This window comes from Grampus griseus, assembly GCF_964374135.1.
Source record: "Grampus griseus genome assembly, chromosome: 6".
Lineage (NCBI taxonomy): Eukaryota > Metazoa > Chordata > Mammalia > Artiodactyla > Delphinidae > Grampus > Grampus griseus.
The window spans coordinates 101,955,001-101,977,808 of record NC_139000.1 but is presented as its reverse complement, the minus strand read 5'-3'; the positions used below and the strand labels follow the sequence as shown (position 1 = coordinate 101,977,808).

General features: G+C 43.6%; 1 protein-coding gene across 1 annotated transcript in view; it reads right to left on the bottom strand.

Annotated features, from left to right (window-relative positions):
- The window catches only part of DOCK5 (dedicator of cytokinesis 5), a gene marked incomplete at its 5' end in the record, with an annotated part of 211,157 nt that overhangs the window by 23,270 nt on the left and 165,079 nt on the right, over positions 1-22,808 (bottom strand). The window contains 9 exons of the mRNA XM_082656932.1: positions 2,081-2,222; positions 7,672-7,776; positions 9,726-9,815; positions 13,262-13,381; positions 17,574-17,664; positions 18,287-18,327; positions 19,107-19,266; positions 21,523-21,608; positions 22,374-22,528. Of these exons, the coding sequence (XP_082513058.1) occupies positions 2,081-2,222; positions 7,672-7,776; positions 9,726-9,815; positions 13,262-13,381; positions 17,574-17,664; positions 18,287-18,327; positions 19,107-19,266; positions 21,523-21,608; positions 22,374-22,528 (990 nt within the window). The remainder of the gene's footprint in view (positions 1-2,080; positions 2,223-7,671; positions 7,777-9,725; positions 9,816-13,261; positions 13,382-17,573; positions 17,665-18,286; positions 18,328-19,106; positions 19,267-21,522; positions 21,609-22,373; positions 22,529-22,808) is intronic.

The following is a 22,808-nucleotide window of genomic DNA, read 5'->3' as shown; positions in this document are numbered from 1 at the left end:
ATGGAAATGGTACCCACACCAATCATTCCTTTGAACCAAATGCCAGGACCGCATTGAAAACGGGCTTCCCTCAGATATTGCCAAAATGCCTTATTAAGTCATAATCTTGGGACATTTTTTGGTCAGACACGTGGCAAACAACCTTGTCTTAGGGAAACAGACATTAATGAAATTTCAGGAAAACAGGTGACTGGCAATTATCTAAAATCATTTCTTTTGGACAATCATCCCTCTGAATTAGCCAGATTCCAGAGCCCGGGCAATAGGAATTTCTTGTTATCTCTGGATACCATTTGTTTACCAAGTACCAGAGCCAGGCACTGTAATAGGTGCTTTGAATATGTTATCCCGGGCAACAGGAATTTCTTGTTATCTTTGGATACTGTTTACCAAGTACCAGAGCCAGGCACTGTAATAGGTGCTTTGAATATGTTATCTCCAATAAACACAACAATTTCCAGGTGGATATTAATCCCCTTTACAGATGAAGAATCTGAGGGTCTGAGAAAGCCCAGATCACACAACTGATAAATGAAGTCAGACGTCAAACCCAGCTCAGGGGGAAGGTCTCCCTCTCTCACTTAATGATCTGATCTTAGGCATGACTTTTTTTTGCCTTTACCAACAATGCTTCCAAATTTATAGCATTGAAACTAGAATTTAAGGCACTGGGTCTAGACCTAACATTCACTCCCAGTATTTCCCAACGTGAAGAGTGCCATCCACTGGCACCAGAATCACCTGGAGATTTACTCAAAATGCAGAATTAGAATTCACAGCTGCTGAATTAGAATCTCTCCATGGTGATTCTTAAGTATAATAAAATCTGAGAACCACTGGGCTATGCCTTAAGCTATTATAGCTTACAAAACGTTTTCACATAAATGATCTTTTTAATTTGATCTTCACAGAAATGCTATTAGATATTTGGGAGAAACAGAGCTCCCCTCACACTTTATAGATGAGAAAACCAAGGCCTGGAGAAACTAAGCAACTTGCCAAGGTAAATTGGCTATGCAGACGTGACTCTGGGACTCCTGTTTCTACATCCAATTCATGAAGACCTCTTTTCATCCCATCCCAAGGAGGCCCCGCAAGCATTTACTGAATCCCTACAACTGAAACAATTTTTCCCAGAAAACCTTTCTTTTCCAAGCATCCACTGTGTTAAGAGGCCACTCCACTCTCCTCTGAAAGGCAGGTCTGCCTACTGATCTATCATTGCTGTGTATCTTTCTATAGCTACTGACCAATAATAATTAATATAATAATTAATTATTATAATAATATTTATAATTATATATAATTATAATATAATTATATAATATATATTATATAATTAATTATTATATTATAATTAACACATATTAATTACAATAATTAATACATATAATTAATAATTAATACATATTGAACTTTTATTATGTATTTACCAGGCACTGTTCCTAGTATTTTACAGATACTCAATCTTTGCAAGAACTCCAAGGGGAAGAATGATCATCATCCCCACTTTACAGGTGAGAAAACTGAGGTACAGAGAAATTAAGTAAGTTGCCCAAAGTGACACAGTAAGTGACAGCACTGGGACTCGAACCCAGGCAATACGCTCCGGAGCCCTTTTTCTTATTTATCTACCATGCCACACCAGCTCTGTCTTAGCAACCTCTTTTAGAATACTGTTTACTTTTATAACATCTTCATTTTTTAAAAAGCATGCAATTGGTTTTTTGATGACATTATATGTTACCCAAAAAGAGCTACACCTCTTTATCCAGGATCCAGAATTCAGAACAGGAAGTCTATTCGCCTCAGGCTCCGCTTGTGGCTATAACACACATCCCTTCATATTCAACATTTGCTTCTCATCTCTCTCCTTTAGTTACGTCATAGCCCTGAGCTAAGGACATTAGGTTCCCAAAGCTTTTACACAGAATGGGACACTGAGTCAGGATGGTTAAATGAGTCTGAGGCCAGGACCTATCGGCATGCAGGGATGGGATGGAACCCTCGGCTTCTCTGGCTGGGCTGGGGCTGCTGTAGGTTCAAGAGCCCCTGAGCCGTGACCCCAGGATGAGGATACGCTGCTTGGGGGAGGACTTGATGTCCTCTCCTGGGGGCGTGGTGCTGGCCATCTTCTCGGCGTTGGGAAACTGGGTCAGCAGCCGCAGGCTGAAGTCTTCTCGCCTCTCGTACTCCTTCCCCCGGTAGATGAAGATCTTGTTCTGCAGGTCAGGAGAGCAAGGGAAAGAATTAAATACGAAGAGTGAAGGGGCAACTGGGGAGCCTGGTCCCGAGGAAGCCGCTGTCCTCCCCAGACCAAGTGCAACACCCCCACCACGTCCTCATGGAGCACCTGCTATGTGCCCCACAGTAACCATCATATCCCAAAGAGCTCACAGTTTATCTGTGGAGTTAAGTCACAGGCATGAAAATGCTTCATGCAGTGTTTCTCAGAGTACGGCCCAAGGACGACAATTGGTGTGCAAACAGCCTACACTGATCCACAAGGAGATAAGGAGTTTGCACCCTAATGGAAATCCAGGATGTTACCGGGCATGCTGTTTTAGTTTAGCTGATACTTTTCATGGCAAGAAATTCTCAATGAAGGAAGGAAGTACATTCATTTACTTTTAAGGTGCAAGCTCCTTTCTCATCATGATCCAGTAACAGGTAGGGAACCAGCGCTTTGAGTGGCACTGCCTAGAGAACTCGAAAGTACGAAGCGAATCAACACAACAGGTGAGACAGGAACAGAGAACAGGATTAACCTACAGCCGTCCCAAGCCAATCCTGGAGATCACCATGGATGGCCACATTGAAGCCTCATAGAAAATAACTTCCCTCAATACTATTCTCTCCATTCCAAACTGCAGCTTTTTCTCTTTAATAAAATTAATAAAATTGGATGTTTTGAAAAGAAATTTTCTAGGCCCCAGGCATGGAAGAAATTCACCTTGCAGCTGTTGCAAGTTCAAATGTCGCCATGTTTTGAAGGTTCCTGCTCCTCCAATGGTCACTCAGATGAGTACTCAGTATTTAAAGCCCACACGTGATCCTTTTTTAACTAAAATCTGGGCCCATATTGTCCTGTCAAATGTTTTTAAAAACCACTTGTCCATTCACACAACCAGTATGTATCGAGCAAATGAGATACGCCAGGTGCTAGGGACAGAACAGTAACTCTGCTCTGGTGGAGAGAAATAGAAAACAAGTAAACAAATAAGTAAGTAAGATAATTTAGATAATTTAAGTCCCCTGAAGGCAATATACCTTCTACGCTCAACACGGAGGGCAGTGAAAATGGCCAGATCTTTTGGAATTGATGATAAAATGTTTCCAAGCCGGGAAAGATTTATGTGGATGACGCATGCATTATGCAATTTCATCATTCAGGCAAAACTGTGGCGGGTTAAGGGGTCGGAGTGTAAGAAAACGCTAAGTGTATGATGTGGACCATAACTGTGGAAGGAACCAGACAAGCAGAAGGTCAGTACAAAGCAGCTCAACCTGAAGGAAAAGGTTTCCAGGAGGACATGAGACTTGATTGGATGCAGATGGATGGACAGGGTCAGGAGAGGAGAGGAGAGGAGAGGAGAGGACAGGGGAGGGGAGGGGAGGGGAGGGGAGGGGAGGACAGCCAGGCATGGAAGTGAAAAGAAGAATAATAAGGCCTAAGGCAGAAAGTACAGAGTGCAGGTAGAAGAAACATCCTTGGACAAGCCGGAATCTGAAAGGCCTGGAAAGGCGGGTCAATGGTCCAAAGGCCTGGAAATTCACTGGAGGTTCTAGAAGGAGGGAGCAAAGTGATGAAGGAGGAAGTGTAGTCAACCTAATCTATCCAACTGTAGGGATCCTTGGCAAAATCCTTGGGGGAAGGAGGAGCTACAGGGACTGCTGTTTGAGTCTTTGGTGTTTGGTAAAGAGCAAAGGGATGGGAGAGTCAATGAGGATTCTGAGGTAACGGCCTTGGACCAGGAAGAACAGTGATGCCGCTGACAAAAACAGAAGAGACGGAGGCCTGCTTGGGGTCAGGGGAGAGGATATAATCTTATGCTGAGTTTGGGGAAACAGTCCGTAACATGCAAGGGCATTTAGGTTACATAATTCATGTGGATTCTCTACTTTTCAGTACACGCTGACAACACGTAACACCTACAAACGCCTGTACAGTTTATAAAGCACTCCCATCTGCTATTCATTTCATTCTCAAACCAGCCCTGCAACGTGGGCCTTATTTCCCTAACTTCAAGGTCAGAAAACCAAGACTTGGTGGTCATGTGATTGGGCCAAAATCACAGTCACTCAGCAGATGATTTAGATCCCAATTTTTCAACTTGAAAGTCTAGACTTCTTTGCGGTACGCGGGCCTCTCACTGTTGTGGCCTCTCCCGTTGCGGAGCACAGGCTCAGGATGCGCAGGCTCAGCGGCCGTGGCTCACGGGCCCAGCCGCTCCGCGGCATGTGGGATCTTCCCCGACCGGGCCAAGAACCCGTGTCCCCTGCATCGGCAGGCGGACTCTCAACCACTGCGCCACCAGGGAAACCCTGAAAGTCTAGACTTCTTGTTCTCACGGAACCACTGCTGTCCTCCAGTTCATAACCATTATTCCATGTGACACAATAATCATATGTAACAAGTGTGGTAGCTGTCAATATCTTATCATGAACGATAGCAAATTTAAGACCAGAACCTACTGCAGACCCTCTACTCTTATTACTCCAGTCTCCCTTGGCCACCTTATCTACAACCAGTGTTAACGACACGTAAATAACCCAACTTTTATCTCCGGCCTAGAACTTTCCTTTGCGTTCCAGACCCATAGAGCAAATGTTTGACTCACATTTTTTGGATGTTCCAAATCTACCTCACATTGAGTATGTCTAAAACCAAACAACCTATAAAGACCCCAAAGGGGGCTTCCCTGGTGGTGCAGTGGTTGAGAGTCCGCCTGCCGATGCAGGGGACGCGGGATCGTGCCCGGGTCCGGGAAGATCCCACATGCCGTGGAGCGGCTGGGCCCATGAGCCATGGCCGCTGAGCCTGCGCTCAGCAACGGGAGAGGCCACAGCAGTGAGAGGCCCGCGTACCGCAAAAAAAAAAAAAAATCCCAAAGGCCCTCTGCAATCTGGTACCCATAGCTCTCTGAGCCCGTTCTCTACCTGCCCTTTTGTTCATGCATCTCCAGCCTCATGTCTTTTGAACCTGCTGTTCTCACTGTCTGGCCCCCTCTTGAGAGCTGCCTGGCTTACTCCCTCACGTCTTTCAGGGTTTTGCTCAGGTGTCATTTTCTTACCGAAGTCTTTCCTATTCACTCTGTTTAAAATTGCAACTCCATCCCCACCATCTGCCTCTCCATTCACCTTCCCCTGATGCATTTTTCTCTACGATACTTGCTCAGTGTCTACCCTGTATGAGGCGCTGTTCTAGGCCATCTGACACACTCAGATATTTATCTTAGTATTTATTTATTTGTCTCTCCAAGCCAGAACAGAAGCTCTACAATTTCAGGGATTTGGGTTTAAGACTCTGCCCCCTGGCCTATATTACAGCAAGGTCCATAAATATGGGTCTGCAGTAGGTTCTGGTCTTAAATTTGCTATCGTTCATGATAAGATATGGATAAGAGCTCAATAAATATTTATTCAGTGAGTGGATTCATCCTCTCCTCCATGATTCTGCCCTTTCCCAGGGTTGCCATCTTAGTGGATGGATCCACTGCCCCGCCAATTATGCAGACCAGAGAGCCAGGAATCATTCTTACCACCTCCCACTTGCTCATTGCCATATCCCATCAATCATCAAATACTGTTACTGCGTCTCCATCACACTAATCTTTCCCTTCCTCTCTAAAGCCACCTCCCTAGGCCAACCTGTCATCTCTTCCCAGAACATCTGCCATGGTCTCTAGGGGCTTATCTACATACACGTCCCATCCATTCTCCATGCCGAAGCCAGACGACCTTGCCAACACTGAAACATCTACAATGGCTCCCTCTGCTCTCTGGATGCCAACAAAACACGCTATGTGGCCCCAAAGCCCCGCACGCCCCTCCCTCACTTCCTGCCTCATCTTCCCTGCTCACCCCAGCTCCCTCTCTTCCCACAGCACTCGTCTTCCACTCCCAGCCCCTGCCATGACCTTGCCTGCTGTTTCCTCTGCCTGGAGTGCCTTTTCCTATCCCCTTAACCTTCCTGACTCCCAGTTCACCTTTCAAATCTCAGCTGAAGCAGAAGTTCCCTGGGAAGTCTTTCCCGATTCTTAAAAACTTCAGGTATAATTGACACATAGTAAAAATCTACCCCTTTTAGTGTAAAATTCTGCAAGTTTTGACAAACATAACCATGACCACAATTAAGAGATAGCACAGTTTCATCACCACTTAAAATCTCCCCATGTCTCTTTGTAGCCCAACCTTCGCCCCACCGGCTCCACTGACCAGACCCAATAACCACTGACCTGCTCTCCATCCCTATGGTAAGTGTTGGCTTGGCCAGAATGTCGTATCAATAAAATCACAGAGTATGTAGCCTTTAGGGTCTAACTGCTTTCTTTTACTCAGCACAATACATCTGAGATTCATCCCTGTGGTTACGTGTATCAGGAGTTTATTCCTTTTTTTCCTGAGTAGTTTTCCACTGCATGGCTTTCCCACACTATGCTGATCCCTTCACCAGCTGAGGGAGATGTGCGCTGTATCCAGTCTTTAGTGATTATAAGTAACAGCGCTATAAACAATCACGTACAATTTTTACACGAACACAGGTTTTAATTTTACTTGGGTAAATACTCCTTGCTTAACCAACTCATCTAGCACAGAATTCCTGTCTTGGTCAGTTTCGATTTCATATTTGTTTGTGCGATTATTTAATTAACATCTCACCCATCAGGTTGTCAAATCCATGAGAGCAAGGACCGCATCTGATTATAATCAGCACTGTATCTCTAATGCCTGGCACACAGTAGGCCCTAAGCAAACAGTTACTGAATGAATGAATAAACTACTTCCTTACTAGGCGCTATAAGGAATGTATTTTCCTTTCCACTTTTTTCTTTCTTTCTTTTTTAATTAGGGGAAGGAAGATAGATAATATATATTTAAACATAGCTCAGCAGTAATAGAGGCTTCTTTTCTGTGGGAGAAAATAAGAGGGCTTTTTGGGGGGGGGTTTGCTTTTTCGATTGTAAAATCAGTATTACATTCTAAAAAAATTTGAGAAACAAGATAAACATGGTCCTTCTCATTCTTCCAACAAAACTGTTTTTATTTTTGTGAACCTTCTGCAGTCTTGTCCTGGGGATATGTGTTTTCAAACTAGCTCTAGCTGGAAATAAAATAAACAATTAGATACATCAATCCACACTCTTCTCCCCCACCCCCACCCCCACCGGCTGACCCTCAGCAGACCAGCGGAGGGAATGGTTTTGTTTTTCCCTTTTTCATTCCACCTGGGAGAAGTCATTTTACAAAAGAACTGCCAGAATACCAGAGGTGGCCGGGGGGTGAAGAGACCAGCGGCTCAGGAAGTGGTTTCCCTCCCTAACCTCCCACCGTGAGAACAGAGGTCTCCAGCTGCTAACACGCTAGACCCATCTGGAAAAGAAATGAAGACCTTCCCTCCTGCAGACTGCAGGGTTTAATGGCTGGAGAGACCACCCTCAGGCTTCTTACCCGTAGGAAAGAAGGAAAGCCCTGTCCGTAGTAGCCAACAGCAAAGTATTCAGGCTGAGGCCTCATTGCCTTAATGATGTTCTCATAAAATGAGGCTCTTTTTTTCTGGAAAACAAAACAAGACATTCCATAGGGAGGTTACAAGGGCACCGCTGGAAAAAAAAAAAAAAAAAAGCTCAGACTATTTGCTTTGTTGTTTCCCACGTAACAGAGAGAAATGAAAGGTCTTTGTAAAATATCTTTTGGGCCAAAGAATTATCCTTTCCCTGGATTGGTGGTTTTGGACCTGCATCTACGAATGGGCCCGGGAGGGTCTGGGAATCCTTGCAGTTATGTGTAGAAGGACAGATGTGTGTGCATTCACCTCTGGAGGGAGGGACGGTTTAGCTTTCACCAGTTTCTTGAAGTACATGCAGGACCCCTAAAAGGTTAAGAAGCACTTTCTGAGATTCAGGTGGGTGGCTGCACTGGAACAGAGACATATGAGGAAAGAGAGAACTTTCCAGTTCATGCAGGTGGTTTCGATTCAAGGCCTCGGTTCAGCTACAGGTGCCCAGAAGGTGGTGGTGGTGTTCTATTTTTCAAATCTGGTACCACCCTTATTATTGTTTTTTTTGTAATTGAATTTTTATTTTATTTATTTATTTTTATACAGCAGGTTCTTATTAGTCATCCATTTTATACATATTAGTGTATACATGTCAATCCCAATCTCCCAATTCATCCCACCACCACCACCACCGCCACTTTCCCCCCTTAGTGTCCATATGTTTGTTCTCTACATCTGTCTCTATTTCTGCCTTGCAAACGGGTTCATCTGTACCATGTATGCGTTAATATATGATATCTGTTTTCCTCTTTCTGACTTACTTCACTCTGTATGACAGTCTCTAGATCCATCCACGTCTCTACAAATGACCCAATTTCATTCCTTTTTATGGCTAATATTCCATTGTATATACTGGTACCACCCCTATCTTTAATGCTTCCTGTGGGGAGCGGTTTCCCAACCAGGGCATAGAGCGTCAGCCTTAAAGGAAGCAAAATAGGTAGCCAGACCTGGGGGGGTTTGACAGCTGTCCCTCCCACAATGGTTAGCGCCAAGGTGATTACTACACTACCTCAGTGAAGGATTCTATCACAATGTTTTCTTAGAGAGGTAACTTGTTACGTTGCTCATGCCTCAGCTCAATTTAGTTTGTGAAATTCATCTGTGACTCTTTGCATGATGGCAGGAGCTGGTACCATACAGGGGCAAATTCTTTTCAAAGTGATCTTGACAACTATCTCCTCCAATTATTACATGACAATGGGTGACCTGACCTTTTGTGACTCCTCCACTGAAAATCACCCAATGTAATATTGTGTTGGCCCCCCCACTGGGCATGGAAAAGGTTATTTTTGTTTCGCTTTACTGTTTTGAAATAGGTGACCAGTGCCAACAGCCAGGTGTAATACACAAGGACGGGATGACTGTAAGAGCAGAGATGTCCGGGGACATTCGGAGCAGGAGGAAGGCAAAACTGGAGAATCAAGATAAAAAACAATAAGAAACAATAGAAAACAAACTAAAAACAAAAATTGTTTAAACAAACAAAAAAAAGATTTAAAATTGGAAAATAAACATAAAAAACAGAGCTCAAAGATGAGCAGTTCATTCATTCAGCAGAGCCCTGAGGATGTGGACCACAGGACAAGTAATTCTGATGAACAGATGTCAGAAAACATCTGAAACGTGGAAAGGCTTCCTGGAAGGCAGAGTGCGTGAGAGGGGAAAGGGGTGCCGGGCCTGGGATATGGAGGGTCCACAGAGGAGCAAAAGGCACAGAGGAGAGGGCTGTAGACAGGGATCCTGAGCCCCCTGTCAAAGATAATCTGGACAAATAGCGGTAACAGCTTTTAGACCTCATTTCTCTTCATTTTTATTCTAAGCAAGGTGTACTTTTCCATTGTAAAGAACATCAATTATCTTTTTTAAACTTACAAAACCATTTTCACAAACACTACGAATAGCACCCCTGCCAGAGGCTCGATGACTTCTGACCCAGACTCACCAGGAGATCACCCAGGCCCTCGTAGTCGAATACTTTGCTCTCATAATTCTCAGCCAACTCTTTGCTCAGCTTGATTGCCTTCTCCCACATCTTCAGAAAAAGAAAAGGAGGGTTACCCGTGGAGAACAAAGCAGTCATTGATCCAGTTGAAAAAGCCACTGGAGAGTCACTGGGCAATGACTAGGGAGTCAGGTGGGTTGAGTTTCTGTGGACACTCCCGACGTTCCTCACGGCTTGGATCAACTAACCCTGTTTTCTGACATCAAAAATCTACTGTACCTTAGCCGCTTCGCCAGGGGGCATTTTCTGTTAATTCTGTTTGTAAGAACATGAAGAACACCATGTGTCCTCAAACAAAGCAATGCTGAGTTTAAAGAGCAATGACCATTGAAAGTGGAGTGGAACCAGTTCCAAAGACCTAGTCTTTGAGAGCATGAAAGTCTTGCTGGAGGGGAAAGGAAGTTGGTGTGGGCTCTTGTTCTGGTTTTGAGATGTGTGTGTGTGTTACTTCTGAGTCAGGTTGTTTGGGAGGAGTGGAGGTATGAAAGAAAGTCTGATCATACTGTTGTGTGGAATTTGGGAAACTATTTCTCCAAGTTAGGGCCCTGATTTCCTATTTCTAACTAAACTATCTACATAGTCAGAGAGAGCTTCAGGAAATGCCTCACATGTAAATTACAGCCGAAGGCACATATCTGGCATCTGAGGCTAGCATCCCAGACCGATGAAACTCTGATCATTTTGGTATTTCATAAAATGTCTCTTAGCTGGATACTGCTAATAACGCAACATCTGGAAATTTCCTACGTCAGTCTTGTTAACCACATGCTAAGTTCCACTGTTTCTGGCTGCCGAAGGAACGTGTGTACAGTTCCCATACAGTTGTAAAAACATTTTAAAATTAAATCTTCTAGGGGCTTCCCTGGTGGCGCAGTGGTTGAGAGTCCGCCTGCCGATGCAGGGGACACGGGTTCGTGCCCCGGTCCGGGAAGATCCCACATGCCGTGGAGCGGCTGGGCCCGTGAGCCACGGCCGCTGAGCCTGCACGTCCAGAGCCTGTGCTCCGCCACGGGAGAGGACACAACAGTGAGAGGCCCGCGTACCGTAAAAAAAAATAATAATAAATAAATAATTAAATCTTCTAATATCGTTTGCCAAATTTGTCCCTTCTGAAATTTCTGGGCCTGGATCATGGAAACTCTTTGAAATGTGCCACACGGGCCTCAGCCGGGCCTGGTGCAGGAGGCCAGTCAACAGCACCATGGGGCCCGGTTCACTCCTCATTCACCAAATGGTAACTCAATGGAAGAGACGGGAAGACAGCCTAGCACAGAGGTTCTCAAAGTGTGGTCCCTGGTCTCTGGGAGTCCCCAGGACCCTTTCGAGGGGTCCATGAGGTCAAAACCATCTTCTTAACAATACTAATCTTACTTGCCTTTTTGCAATGCTCATTCTCTCATGAGTCTACTGTGGAGTTTCCCAGGGGCTATAGGATGTGTAATGTCACAACACATTGGACGTAGGAGTGGATATTCGAATCCTGCTGTTTCTATGAAGCCAGATGATACAGAGATTTGCAAAAATGTCCAACAATGCCACTCACATCGCTCACTTCTTGGAAAATATGGTCATTGTTCATAAATAGATATGATTTATATTAACAGGCAATAAGTTTGTTATTGTTAAAAGAACAAGCAAGTAAATATTTAAAAATTTTGTTTTAATTTCAAAGACTAGAAATTAATAGGCATCAATAGACATAATCCATGTGAACAAAAGCTCTTGGGGGTCCTCAGTGATTTTTAAGAGGGTAAAGGGATGCAGAGGCTAAAGTCTCAGCAAATATATTTGCTCTCTGGGCCTCAAATTCTTCCTCAGTAAAATAGAGATAATAGCTACCTTACAGGGTTATAGGGAGAATTAAATTAGAAAAGCAGCTTGAAAATCACCCAAAACAGTAACTTGCACTAAATCGAGGGTAGCTATTTTATCATGATGATTATTTAATCAACAGGTTCCACTGGTAAAACAGGAGTGGTGGCTGGAAGTGGCAGCGCCTTGAAAAAAGTCAAATCTGGAATCGGTTTTGTTTCAATAGCACACACTTTTTTTCTCCCCCTACCCTTTCTATGCTTCTTTTCAATTTTCAATTTAAAAGTCTTCCAGCTGGACATGCTTTCTGCAGCTAATCACAGATTCCAGGACTCGGTGGCCCAGTTTATATGTTTATTTTACTTTCTCTTCCTCATAGGCATTTAAGTTGCTTGTTACGTACAGCCTAAGGTGTCAGGCAGGCAGCGACCTGGGGATGGGATGTGCCCCAGGTGTTAGCTAACAACCTCTAAAGAATGCACTGAAAAGGATTATACTAGCTCCCGGCCCTTAGCAAAATGTAAAAGGTACAATTAAGGTTACAGAGAGGGAGGCCCTCTCGGCTGCCCACTGTATTCTCCCTTGGGTTATGTGTCCTCAAGATAACTGATCTCTGTTTATTGTTTTTCTTACCTTAATTAATCTATTCATTTTCTCTCCCATTAAAAATATCAGAATTCAAAGATACACATGGGAATAGTAAAGCGTAAGTTATGAGTCACTGTTGCATAATAAAGAACTTGGCTGGTCTTTGTTCTGAGCTCCTGGGAGGCAGCTTCTGAACTCTTGGAATTTCCCCAGTGACAGGAGTGTCGCTGTTATTCATGGTGGACCTCTCAGACCACACGGGAGTTGATACGAACGAGGTGACTCATGGTGGGCAGGGGGGGCTCGCCTCTGCCAGAACCACCAGCCATTTGATTAGAGGGTTGGAGCCTTGAGCTAGACAGCATCAGCCAGACCTCCAGGGAGGAGATGGGGCTGGAGATGGAGTTTATTCATGGGGTTTATGATTCAATCAGTCCAGCCAATACAACGACACCCCAATAAAAACCCTGCACACAGGACTTCCCTGGCGGTCCACTGGTTAAGACTCCACGCTTCCACTGCAAGGGGCGTGGGTTCGATCCCTGGTAGGGGAACTAAGATCCCGCGTGCCGTGGGGTGCGGCGAAAAAAACCCCAAAAAATTAAAAACCCTGCACACAGAGCTCAAATGAGCTTCCTCGTTGGCGAACACATCAGTTCGCCAGGAGTGTGACGTGTCTGAATCCACAGGGAGAGGACAGAGAAGCCATGCACCTGGGACCCTCCTAGACCTTGCCCTGTGTATTTCTTCATCTGGCTGGTTCTGATTTGTATCCTTTATGATAAAACTGTAATCATTAAGAACAGCATTTTACCAAGTTTTGTTGGTTGTTCTAGCATAGTATCAAACCCGAGGGGGGGAACCATAGGCACTCCCTCCCCAAATTTATAGTCAATTGGTCAGAAATGTGGGTGGCCTGGGGACCCCTGAACTTGCAGCTGGCGTCTGAAGTTTGGGCTGTCTTGTAGGGGTCTCTGCGCTAACTCTGGCTGGTGAAGATCAGAACTGCAGTGTGTAAGTATTGCGGGTCATTTCCTCCTTTGCCTTCACACAAAAACAAACCACCCAACACTCACCTTGCCTTTGTCAAAATACGATATGATTTCTTGATACAGCTTCTCTTTAAGCTCTTGCTGGGTATACACATAGTAAGTGTCCCTCTGAAGCAAATGGGGTACACAGGGCTTGTCAGACCACTGAAAAACACACACACGCAACACAAGAGATTGATGCAACACATCAATTCATTGAAAGGAGATGAATGTAACAAATATTCAGCTGCAAAAATTCACAGAAATATTTGTATATACCTTTGACTCAATCATATACTTTTGATGATTTATCAAACACAAAAATTGCACACGCATTACATACACATGCCAGGTTCAAAACAAGTGCATACCAAATGGACACTCAAGGCATTCCCATGAAGGTCAGGAATGAGGTGAGGCTGCCAATCATCATGACTGTGGTTGTAGTGGTTACCACTCAGTACAGATAAAAGAGAGGAAGCGGAAGTATAAAAATGCAAAACAGGGTAAAACTATCATGTGAAAGCAATGATTGTATTCTTCATAATCAATCCATTCACAAAGGGTGCCAACTGAAAACCTACCACAAATAAGGAGAGCATTAAGTAGTGGGGTCAAAATTAACATATTTGGAAATAAATTAGAGATGGATTTCATATAAATAATAACCGTGCCGAAGATAACAGAAGAAATGACCCCTACAAGAAAAAACCCAAAATGATCAGATACCAAGGCACAGCAATGTGAATATACTTAAGACCACTAAATTATACACTTACAAATGCCTAGGATGGTAAGTTTAATTTTATATGTATTTCACCATAATTAAACTAAAAAGCAAAGGTATCTAGGGATCAACATAACAAGGAATACTCAAGACTTCTACACAGAAAATGTTAATACACCACAGGAGGGCACAAAAGCAGACTTGAACAAAGGGCAAGTCATACCATGCTTTTGGATAAGAACATGCTATTTTATAAACATGGAAATTCTCCCCTAAATTAATTTTTAAATTTCATGATTCCAAAGTCATGAAAAAATAAACAAAAAGGAAGAAGGTGGAAAACTCTGAAAAAGAAGAGGAATGAAGAGAAACTACTAGGTCATAAAACATACTGATAATGGAAACAGTGAGGTCCTGGTGCATGAACTGACAGAGACCCATGCAGAATATGTAACATCTAGAAAGAGGTTCCCCCCGACCCTCCATACAGTGATTTAGTACGTGATCAAGATGGGATCTCATACCAATGATGAAAATGCGGAAATGATGAAAATGTGGACTCTGCTTAATAAGCAGCATTCCCTACTGAGTAGCTCTATGGGGAAAACGTGGCAACCACACCTCATACCTTATGCCAGGATAGGAGAGCTGAATTTTCTGAGCAGCACAAACGAAAAGACCTACAGTCACTGACACTGTGGTTTCTTTCGGATCATCCCACAGTCAACAAGCCTTCCCCCCTAACCCACATACAATAAGCTTTCTGGTGCCCCAATCTTGAGTATGAACTGTGAATGGCTGCCTTAGGGGAGGTGGTGAAGCAGAGGACTCCAGTTCTTAATTCCAAAGCTTAGAACAATATACATGGATTCTTTAGGTATAAAATAAAATTTAAACTACACAAGAAAATGAATTGCTACGGACAAGAATGGAGGCAGGGAGATGTAGCAGGAGGCTAAAAATGATAACTTGGACCAAGATGGTAGCAATGGAGATAAAGAAAAGTGGATAGGGTGAGGCTATCAAAGAGACATCTGCACCCCCGTGTTCACTGCAGTATCATTCACACTAGCCAAGATACAACCTAAGTGTCCATCAATGGATGAATGAATAAAAATGTGGTATAGGGCTTCCCTGGTGGTGCAGTGGTTGAGAGTCCGCCTGCCGATGCAGGGGACACGGGTTTGTGCCCCGGTCCGGGAAGATCCCACATGCTGCAGAGCGGCTGGGCCCGTGAGCCATGGCCGCTGAGCCTGTGCTCCGCAACGGGAGAGGCCACAACAGTGAGAGGCCCGCATACCACAAAAAAAAAAAAAAAAAAAAATGTGGCATATACATACAATGAAATATTATTCAGCCATGAGAAAGAAAGAAATCCTGCCATCTGCAACACCACGGATGGACCTTAAGGGCATTATTCAAAGTGAAGTAAGTTAGAAAAGAAAGACAAACACTGTACGATCTCACTTATATGTGGCATCTGAAAAATAAGGGCTTGTAAAAACAGAGGGTAGAAGGGTGGTTACCAGGGGCTGCAGGGTGGGGGAATAGGAGGAAGATTGTTTAAGGGTATAAACTTGAAACTAGTAGATAAATAAGCCCTGGAGGACTTCCCTGGTGGTGCAGTGGTTAAGAATCTGCCTGCCAATTCAGGGCATACGGGTTCGAGCCCTGGTCCGGGAAGATCCCACATGCCGCGGAGCAACTAAGCCTGTGAGCCACAACTACTGAGCCTGCGCTCTAGAGACCGCAAGCCACAACTACTGAGCTTGCGTGTCACAGCTACTGAAGCCCGCGCACCTAGAGCCTGTGCTCCGCAACAGGAGAAGCCCCCACTCACCACAACTAGAGAAAGCCCGCGCATAGCAACGAAGACCCAATAAATAAACAAAGAAACAAATTCATTTTAAAAATAAATAAATAAATAGGCCCTGGAGATCTAATGTTATAGCACAAACTTTCTCAATTAAAAAAAAGAAAGAAAAGTGGATGGGGTGAGGGAGGGTTTTGGACAGAGGGTCCACGATTCTTGTTTGTGCAGAATGTGGGAGGGGTGAGTAAAAGATGATGACGAACAGTATCTTTTATCAGATGTCAGTGCCCTTCAGTGAAATGGGGAGAAGGGAGAGGAAGGGACGGACCCAGGAGGACAGTGGAGGGAACAGCTCCTGTTACTGTCACGCCAAGTTTGAGTTGTCTGTTAGTCATTCAGAGATTGACGTTGACAGAACAGTAAGCTGGAGGAGTCGTCAGAGCTGGAAATAATTATTTGGGATTGATGATGCAGAGCTGTATTTATATCCATGGCACAATATAATTTCCTCAGTGAGACAGTATAAATAGGATAGTACTTCTACAGTTCCATATTTACTTACAGCTCACTTCTCTACAGTTTTACACATATTGCTTGACGTGTGTTTTGTTTTTTCTTTTTTTAAATAAATTTATTTATTTTTAATTAATATTTAATTATTTAACTTAATTAATAATGGCTGCATTTGGTCTTCATTTCTGCACGGGCTTTCTCTAGTTGTGGCGAGCGGGTGCTACTCTTCGTTGAGGTACGCAGGCTTCTCAGTGCGGTGGCTTCTCTTGTTGCAGAGTACGTGCTCTAGGCTCACTCGTGGGCTTCAGTAGTTGCAGCATGCAAGTTCAGTAGTTGTGGCTCACGGGCTCTAGAGCACAGGCTCAGTACTTGTGGCACACAGGCTTAGTTTTTCCGCGGCATGTGGGATCTTCCTTGACCAGGGCTCGAACCCGTGTCCCCTGCACTGGTGCATTTTTAACCACTGCACCACCAGGGAAGTCCCTGTTTTTTCAATTACAGTGTCAGTATTAGCAACCTGTAAGTTGTGCTCTGCTTCCTCACGATTTTTAAATAAATGATATGCACCCATATGTTCAAAGCAGCACTATTTACAATAGCCAAGACATGGAAACAACCTAAATGTCCATTGACAGATGAGTGAATAAAGAAGATGTGGTACATATATAGTGGAATATTACTCAGCCATAAAAAAGAATGAAATAATGCCATTTGCAGCAACATGGATGGACCTAGAGGTGATCATACTAAGTGAAGTAAGTCAGGAAGAGAAAGACAAATACCATATGACATCACTTACATGTAGAATCTAAAATACGACACAAATGAACATATCTACAAAACAGAAACAGACTCACACAGAGAGAACAGACTTGTGGTTGCCAATGGGAAGAGGGAGTGGGGGATGGATGGATTGGGACTTTGGGATTAGAATGGATAAACAACAAGGTCCTACTGTAGAGCGCAGGGAGCTATATTTAATATCCTGTGGCAAATCATAATGGAAAATATGAAAAAGAATGTATATATATGTACAACTGAATCACTTTGCTGTACAGCAGAAATTAACACAACACTATCAGTCAACTATACTTCAATAAAATAAATTTAAAAGTAAGTAAATAAATAAATAATGGAAAATTTCCCAACCTTGGTCTAAAAACTAGCTGTGCCTATTTAGAAGGTATAAAAACATTCTTGGATAAAAGGGTCCTCCTTGAGTAGGGAACTTTCCCATCAAAATCGTACAGGATGCGGTCCCAAAGGGCTGGATGGCTGACATACCGCATACCTGATCCACTTACCTGCAGGAGCTCCGCATGTAGGAGGAGTGTGTAGGCAGCTTCGGTGTAGTTCTCACAGTCCCGGTGCAAATCCCGCAGCTTGTACAAGTATCTGGTCAGAATGGGAGAAAGGAGGCATTCTGCTGCCAGGGAGTAGATGGGACATTTGGCTCATGCCACAGCCAGGCGGCAGGAATAGTTACTTCCTGTTCCTTAAGTCTTTGTGCTGCTTCCTGCCTGTGTGTCTTTCCTACTCTACCTGTGCTACTCTGTACTCTTCGTTTAAGGCAGTGATGTTTAAAAAAATTTTTTAACGTCACAGACCCCTTTGGGAAGCTCAAGAGAGCTAAGGAATGTCTCCCCAGAAAAATGCACATCGCTTACATCCAAGTTGGTTTCACGTTCAGGGCTTCCTGCACGTCGGGCTAACAGTCCTTGACAGAGGGTGAATTTCACGTCTTTCCTGTGCTGTTTTCCCTGGTCACCTGGCCACAGCCCTCTATCCTTTCCTGGAATCCCGACACGATCCTCCCTCTACACTTCCTCGTATTGTACTTACTTGTGTATCTGTCTAAAGCGTTTACCCTTTTAGGAAGAAGGGAGCATATCACATACTTTCTGGTGTCTCTCGAAGCCGCAAGCATGGTGTTGGGGCTTATTGTTTTCAGTTATTGGAGAAATAAATCATAAAGCCCTGACATAAACAGCAAAAGCAGAAACTTCTTTCAGCTTACCTTATGTAGATGTCCTCTCTCTTCTTTTCTTTGTAAAAATTCTACAAAAAAAGTCACAAAATACCAACACAAAGCCATTATCGATGAGCTTGCCACAACAATGGACAAACCACTACTTGCACTTTTCAAGTGTCACTTTTCCAAAGACTTTCTTCTTTCCCTTTAACGAGTACCCCCAACAAAATAAGGAAGTGACAATTTATAAAGCAGAAAAGTTGAATTCTTTTAGGACCCTGCTTCTGGGACATGTGAGGGAACCTTCTAGGTGAATAGACAGGTGGGTCATACCCAAGTCACCTGATATTCTGTTTTCTCAGGGAATCAGAGGTGGTAGGTTCTTGATTTATATGAAGAGGAGTGTATGGCGGCCTAAACCTCTGAAGTCTGTGTTGCCAGTTACAACTGTCTAAGGAAAGGCAAGACCACAGGGTTCCACCACCTAGAGGATTTCATGGACTAATTCTCTACTCATGGTAGATTGTTTTTAACGCATTTTCGTCTGTGTCGAATAATCCCAACAGTAAAGCAACCACATAAAAGCAAGACAGAGAAACAGGCTGAGGATGGCCTTCGGTAAGAGAATTGAGTCAAGAGCTTATGTTGCATTTTCTATCCCTGTTTCCACATTTACCCCTGAGGCAGCTGGCATCTGTGAGTTCAAAGTTGAGTTGGCCATTCCAATTGGACTTAGCAGGACACAGACTCTGGAAAGGTGGTCCCAGGGGACCTTTGTCTCTGCCGGATCTACTTAGAGCTGCGCTATGGGGTGCAGGGGCGGCCGGGCACTGCCCTCTCGCCATCCGAGGGGCGTGGCACGTACCAGCACGTTAACGGTACAGCTCATGCGGTTTTCCTTGCTCTCGTCATGCATGATAATGGTTCTGTAGTCCAAGAGATTCTCTAAGAGGCTGCTGACCAGGAGCGCGAATACTTCTCCGGAGCTGGAGAGGTATTTATGTTTCCGGCAATGTTCTAGAAGCCTGTGGGGCAGAGATAGAGACAAATGACCATGTCCCACACGGCGACTCCAGCACCGCCTACGAGCGCTGTCCATGGTCCTGGCAGCAGGTGGCGGCAGACTAGGACACATACACCTTCCTTGTAACTCCAGTCTATGCTAGCCTGGCTCCTGCACTTACAAGGCTCCTCGCTGTTACTCAAGTTCTACGTTTTCTTTAGGTCTGTAGCTCAAGCCCTATCATCACTGAGGATCCCAGCCCACTATGCCCTTCTTTGAATTTCTATTTGTATTTGTCTTCTGTCAATACCACAGAAATGAGAACCTTTGCCCAAAAGGTTTGTGTGTGCTATCTGATCTCTCTACTTATTTGAAAGGACCATCTTTTCTCTGTCTTTATTCTCCCTAAGGCCTAGCACTTCAGGGCATCCTGAGGGAACTCTGGAGAATCTTGGACTGATGCCCAGCCTAGAGGAACCTAGGAACCTACTACACTGCTAGACATGTGGCTCTTTGGATAAAAGTGGGAGACGCAAGAGAGAGGAGATATGGGGATATATGTATATGTATAGCTGATTCACTTTGTTATAAAGCAGAAACTAACACACCATTGTAAAGCAGTTATAGTCCAATAAAGATGTTTTAAAAAATGTTATTTTCAGGAAAAAATGCACAGTTGTAGATAGGTAGATGGAGGTTAAACTTTTGGTCTAAATCCTCTCCCTCTGGACCGAAATAGAGCAAAGCTTCTATAGGAGCTTCTCAGATTAGAAAATTAGAAGAAAACTTTGGGAACAGGAGAAAAAATGGGTTCAAAGCATTAGTCCAGACTCTAGAATTATTCTTGAGCACTAGAAACTTGCACAGTCATATTTTTCTGCATTCGTGATCCAAGAAGAATGAAGGAAAAATTAGATCTGTATGTGAAAAGTCAACTGTAGGCTTTTTTTTAAAGTGTAGTTTTATTATCACTTGTAAATGTGTATGTTTGTATGTGTGTGTAACACCTGCACTTAATTCCCATATGAGATCAGAACTGCAGAAGTGATAAATTGAAAGGTCTGAATCTCAAACAGGGAGACCAAATGGATATAGGATGAAAAGATCAACAAACGATCTTATCATCCATTACAAACAAAATAAGACGGATTTCTAGTTCCTTAAAATATAGACGAGTCATCAGTTCCATTTCTGAGTACCCCGTGTGCTGGTTCCTTAAAAAAATCTTTGAAAAATGAAAAACAGAGTTGGGAGTGTCCCCGTCCTCAGCTCAGTCTAGTGCTCACCATGTCCATAAAGCAGGTAAATCCCAGAAAGACTCAGGCATGTACCCAATCAACAGGTGACAGAGGTGGCCAATATCATAAAAGTTCAGAGAACATAAGAAATGAACAGTCTAGGGTAGTTACAACCCAGGATGCTGGGAAGATCTGCAGATAATAACAGTAATGAACACCAGAGCAGCCAACATTTGTCCAGCATGAGCTCTGTGACAGACACTGTGTTAATGCATCATCTCATTTAATCCTCACCAAAATACAGATCTTATCATTGTAGATGACCAGAAGAAAAAAAAAGAGGCGTTGTATAGGTTAGAGCATCTGTCCAAAGTCAAAATCCTAGTATGTGGAGAAAGCGGGATTTGAAGCACAATCTCTCTCTCCAACATCTAAGTGTTTTTAACCACTCTTGTTATACTGTCATTCCATACATGCAAAGGAGAGTAAGAGGGACAGAGGGTGACAGGCAAAGGGAACAGCGGGATAATGTGAGCACAGGGAGGGAATGAATGTGTTGGCTTGGGGTGTGCGGAGGGCAGTGAAAAGGGCTGGAGCTGTACCTGGTGTTCTCAGACATCCTTCACAGGGCATAAGGTATTCTTAAATGTAAAGTGGACCTTGAAATGTTTTTCCCTTCTCCTTTAACTTATTGCTTCGAAGCCATAATTAGAGGTGCTAGCACTTTTGTTAAAATTCAGCATTTCAAACACCGGGCAAAATGTCACTACTCTGTCCATCTCCCTCTCTCCTCAATCTGCTCTGTTCTTGAGGGCCGGGCTGGCCAGAAAAACATGAACATTTGACTCACAGCAGATAAACAAATGTCAGCAGTGGATGGTGTAAACTCCACGAACCCCCCCACCCCCCGAGAACCATTCACGGTGGTGACCCCAGGGATGCTGAGACGACTCGACTGGTCTGTAAGGGCAGCAGAAGCCTGTTTTTCTCTATCACTAAATGATGCCATCAACGTGAGATTTTGTTTCTGAAATACTCACAGTTTTTCCAGCAGGACCTTGTATTGTTCATCTCCTCTTCCCCCTTCCACCTCTTGGTCCAGCTTTGTGATCAACTCATTCTCAAACTGAAAGCAGAGGCAGAATTTCCAGAAGAATGCCACGTTCTCAGAAGAGGACACGAAAGACATCCAGCCAACTTTTCTAGATTTGACCCAACCCCTTTACTGAATTGTAAACTAATTCCAACGTACATAGAGGAAGACCCCACTTCACATCATCCATTAATATCAAAACTTTCTAAAGCAGCCTTGTGCTACTCTGTCCTTTGCTCTATATTTATGGAAAAAAATTACCCCAAACATTATTATCTAATCACAACTGTGCATACAAAAATAGCTGAATGATTCTAATTTTCCATTTTATTTTTGGTTCCTGTCGAAGTCTTGACAGTGGGATTGCTTTTGCAGAGCTTCATAGCTGCAAAATCTTCCATTCAATACTAATATACTGTATAGATAAGGAAATTGAAGCACAGGAAAAATATATCAGGCAGACTAAGGTCTCAAAGCTAAAGACCCCTGCGCCATTCCCTCAATCCACTGCAATATTTGCAAGAGATAGGACTAAACTGCATGAAGTCAAATTTTAATTATCCAGAGATAAGAGTGCTTCTTTAGGAAACACACGCAGCAGAAAAGGCTGCTCCTAGAGCCTTGGTTGGAATAGCTGATCCTATGACTAATTGCTTTACAAAATAAACTGCAAAAAAAGAAGTTTTTAGATCACCTTTGATTTGTTTTATTCAGGCTACTGCTTCTCTATATAGAAAGAAAATCAATGAGAGTTGACTCTACGTGCATTAGTAAGATGACAGGTCCACCACTCCTTACCATATGGAAATTGCCATTTCCACTGAAATTGAATTCACACTGCATCATATCAAAGAAAATGGGGATGGTGGCTTTCCGGAGCTCTACTTCGGGGGTCAGTGTGACCTCCAGAATGGGACCCACCATGGATGGGATGAATTTGATTTTGTGGGGACCTGAAATGAAAGTAAGTGAGGACATGAAAAAAAATAATTTCACTGGAAGTAAAGTGCTACAATCTTCCTCCACAGGGCCCATAAGAAAAGAAAAAGTTTATGTGGGTAAATCAATTCAGAAGTGAGTGACTAAATATTGTTTTCTGATAACATGTGATGTCGTAAGAGACCGACAAGTCAACTTGCACTTCCAGACACACAGAGAAATCAATCTCAGGATTCTTGGAATTAAAATGGAAAAGAATTCATCGTGGGATGCGTGTCGCCCAGGAGTGGTGTG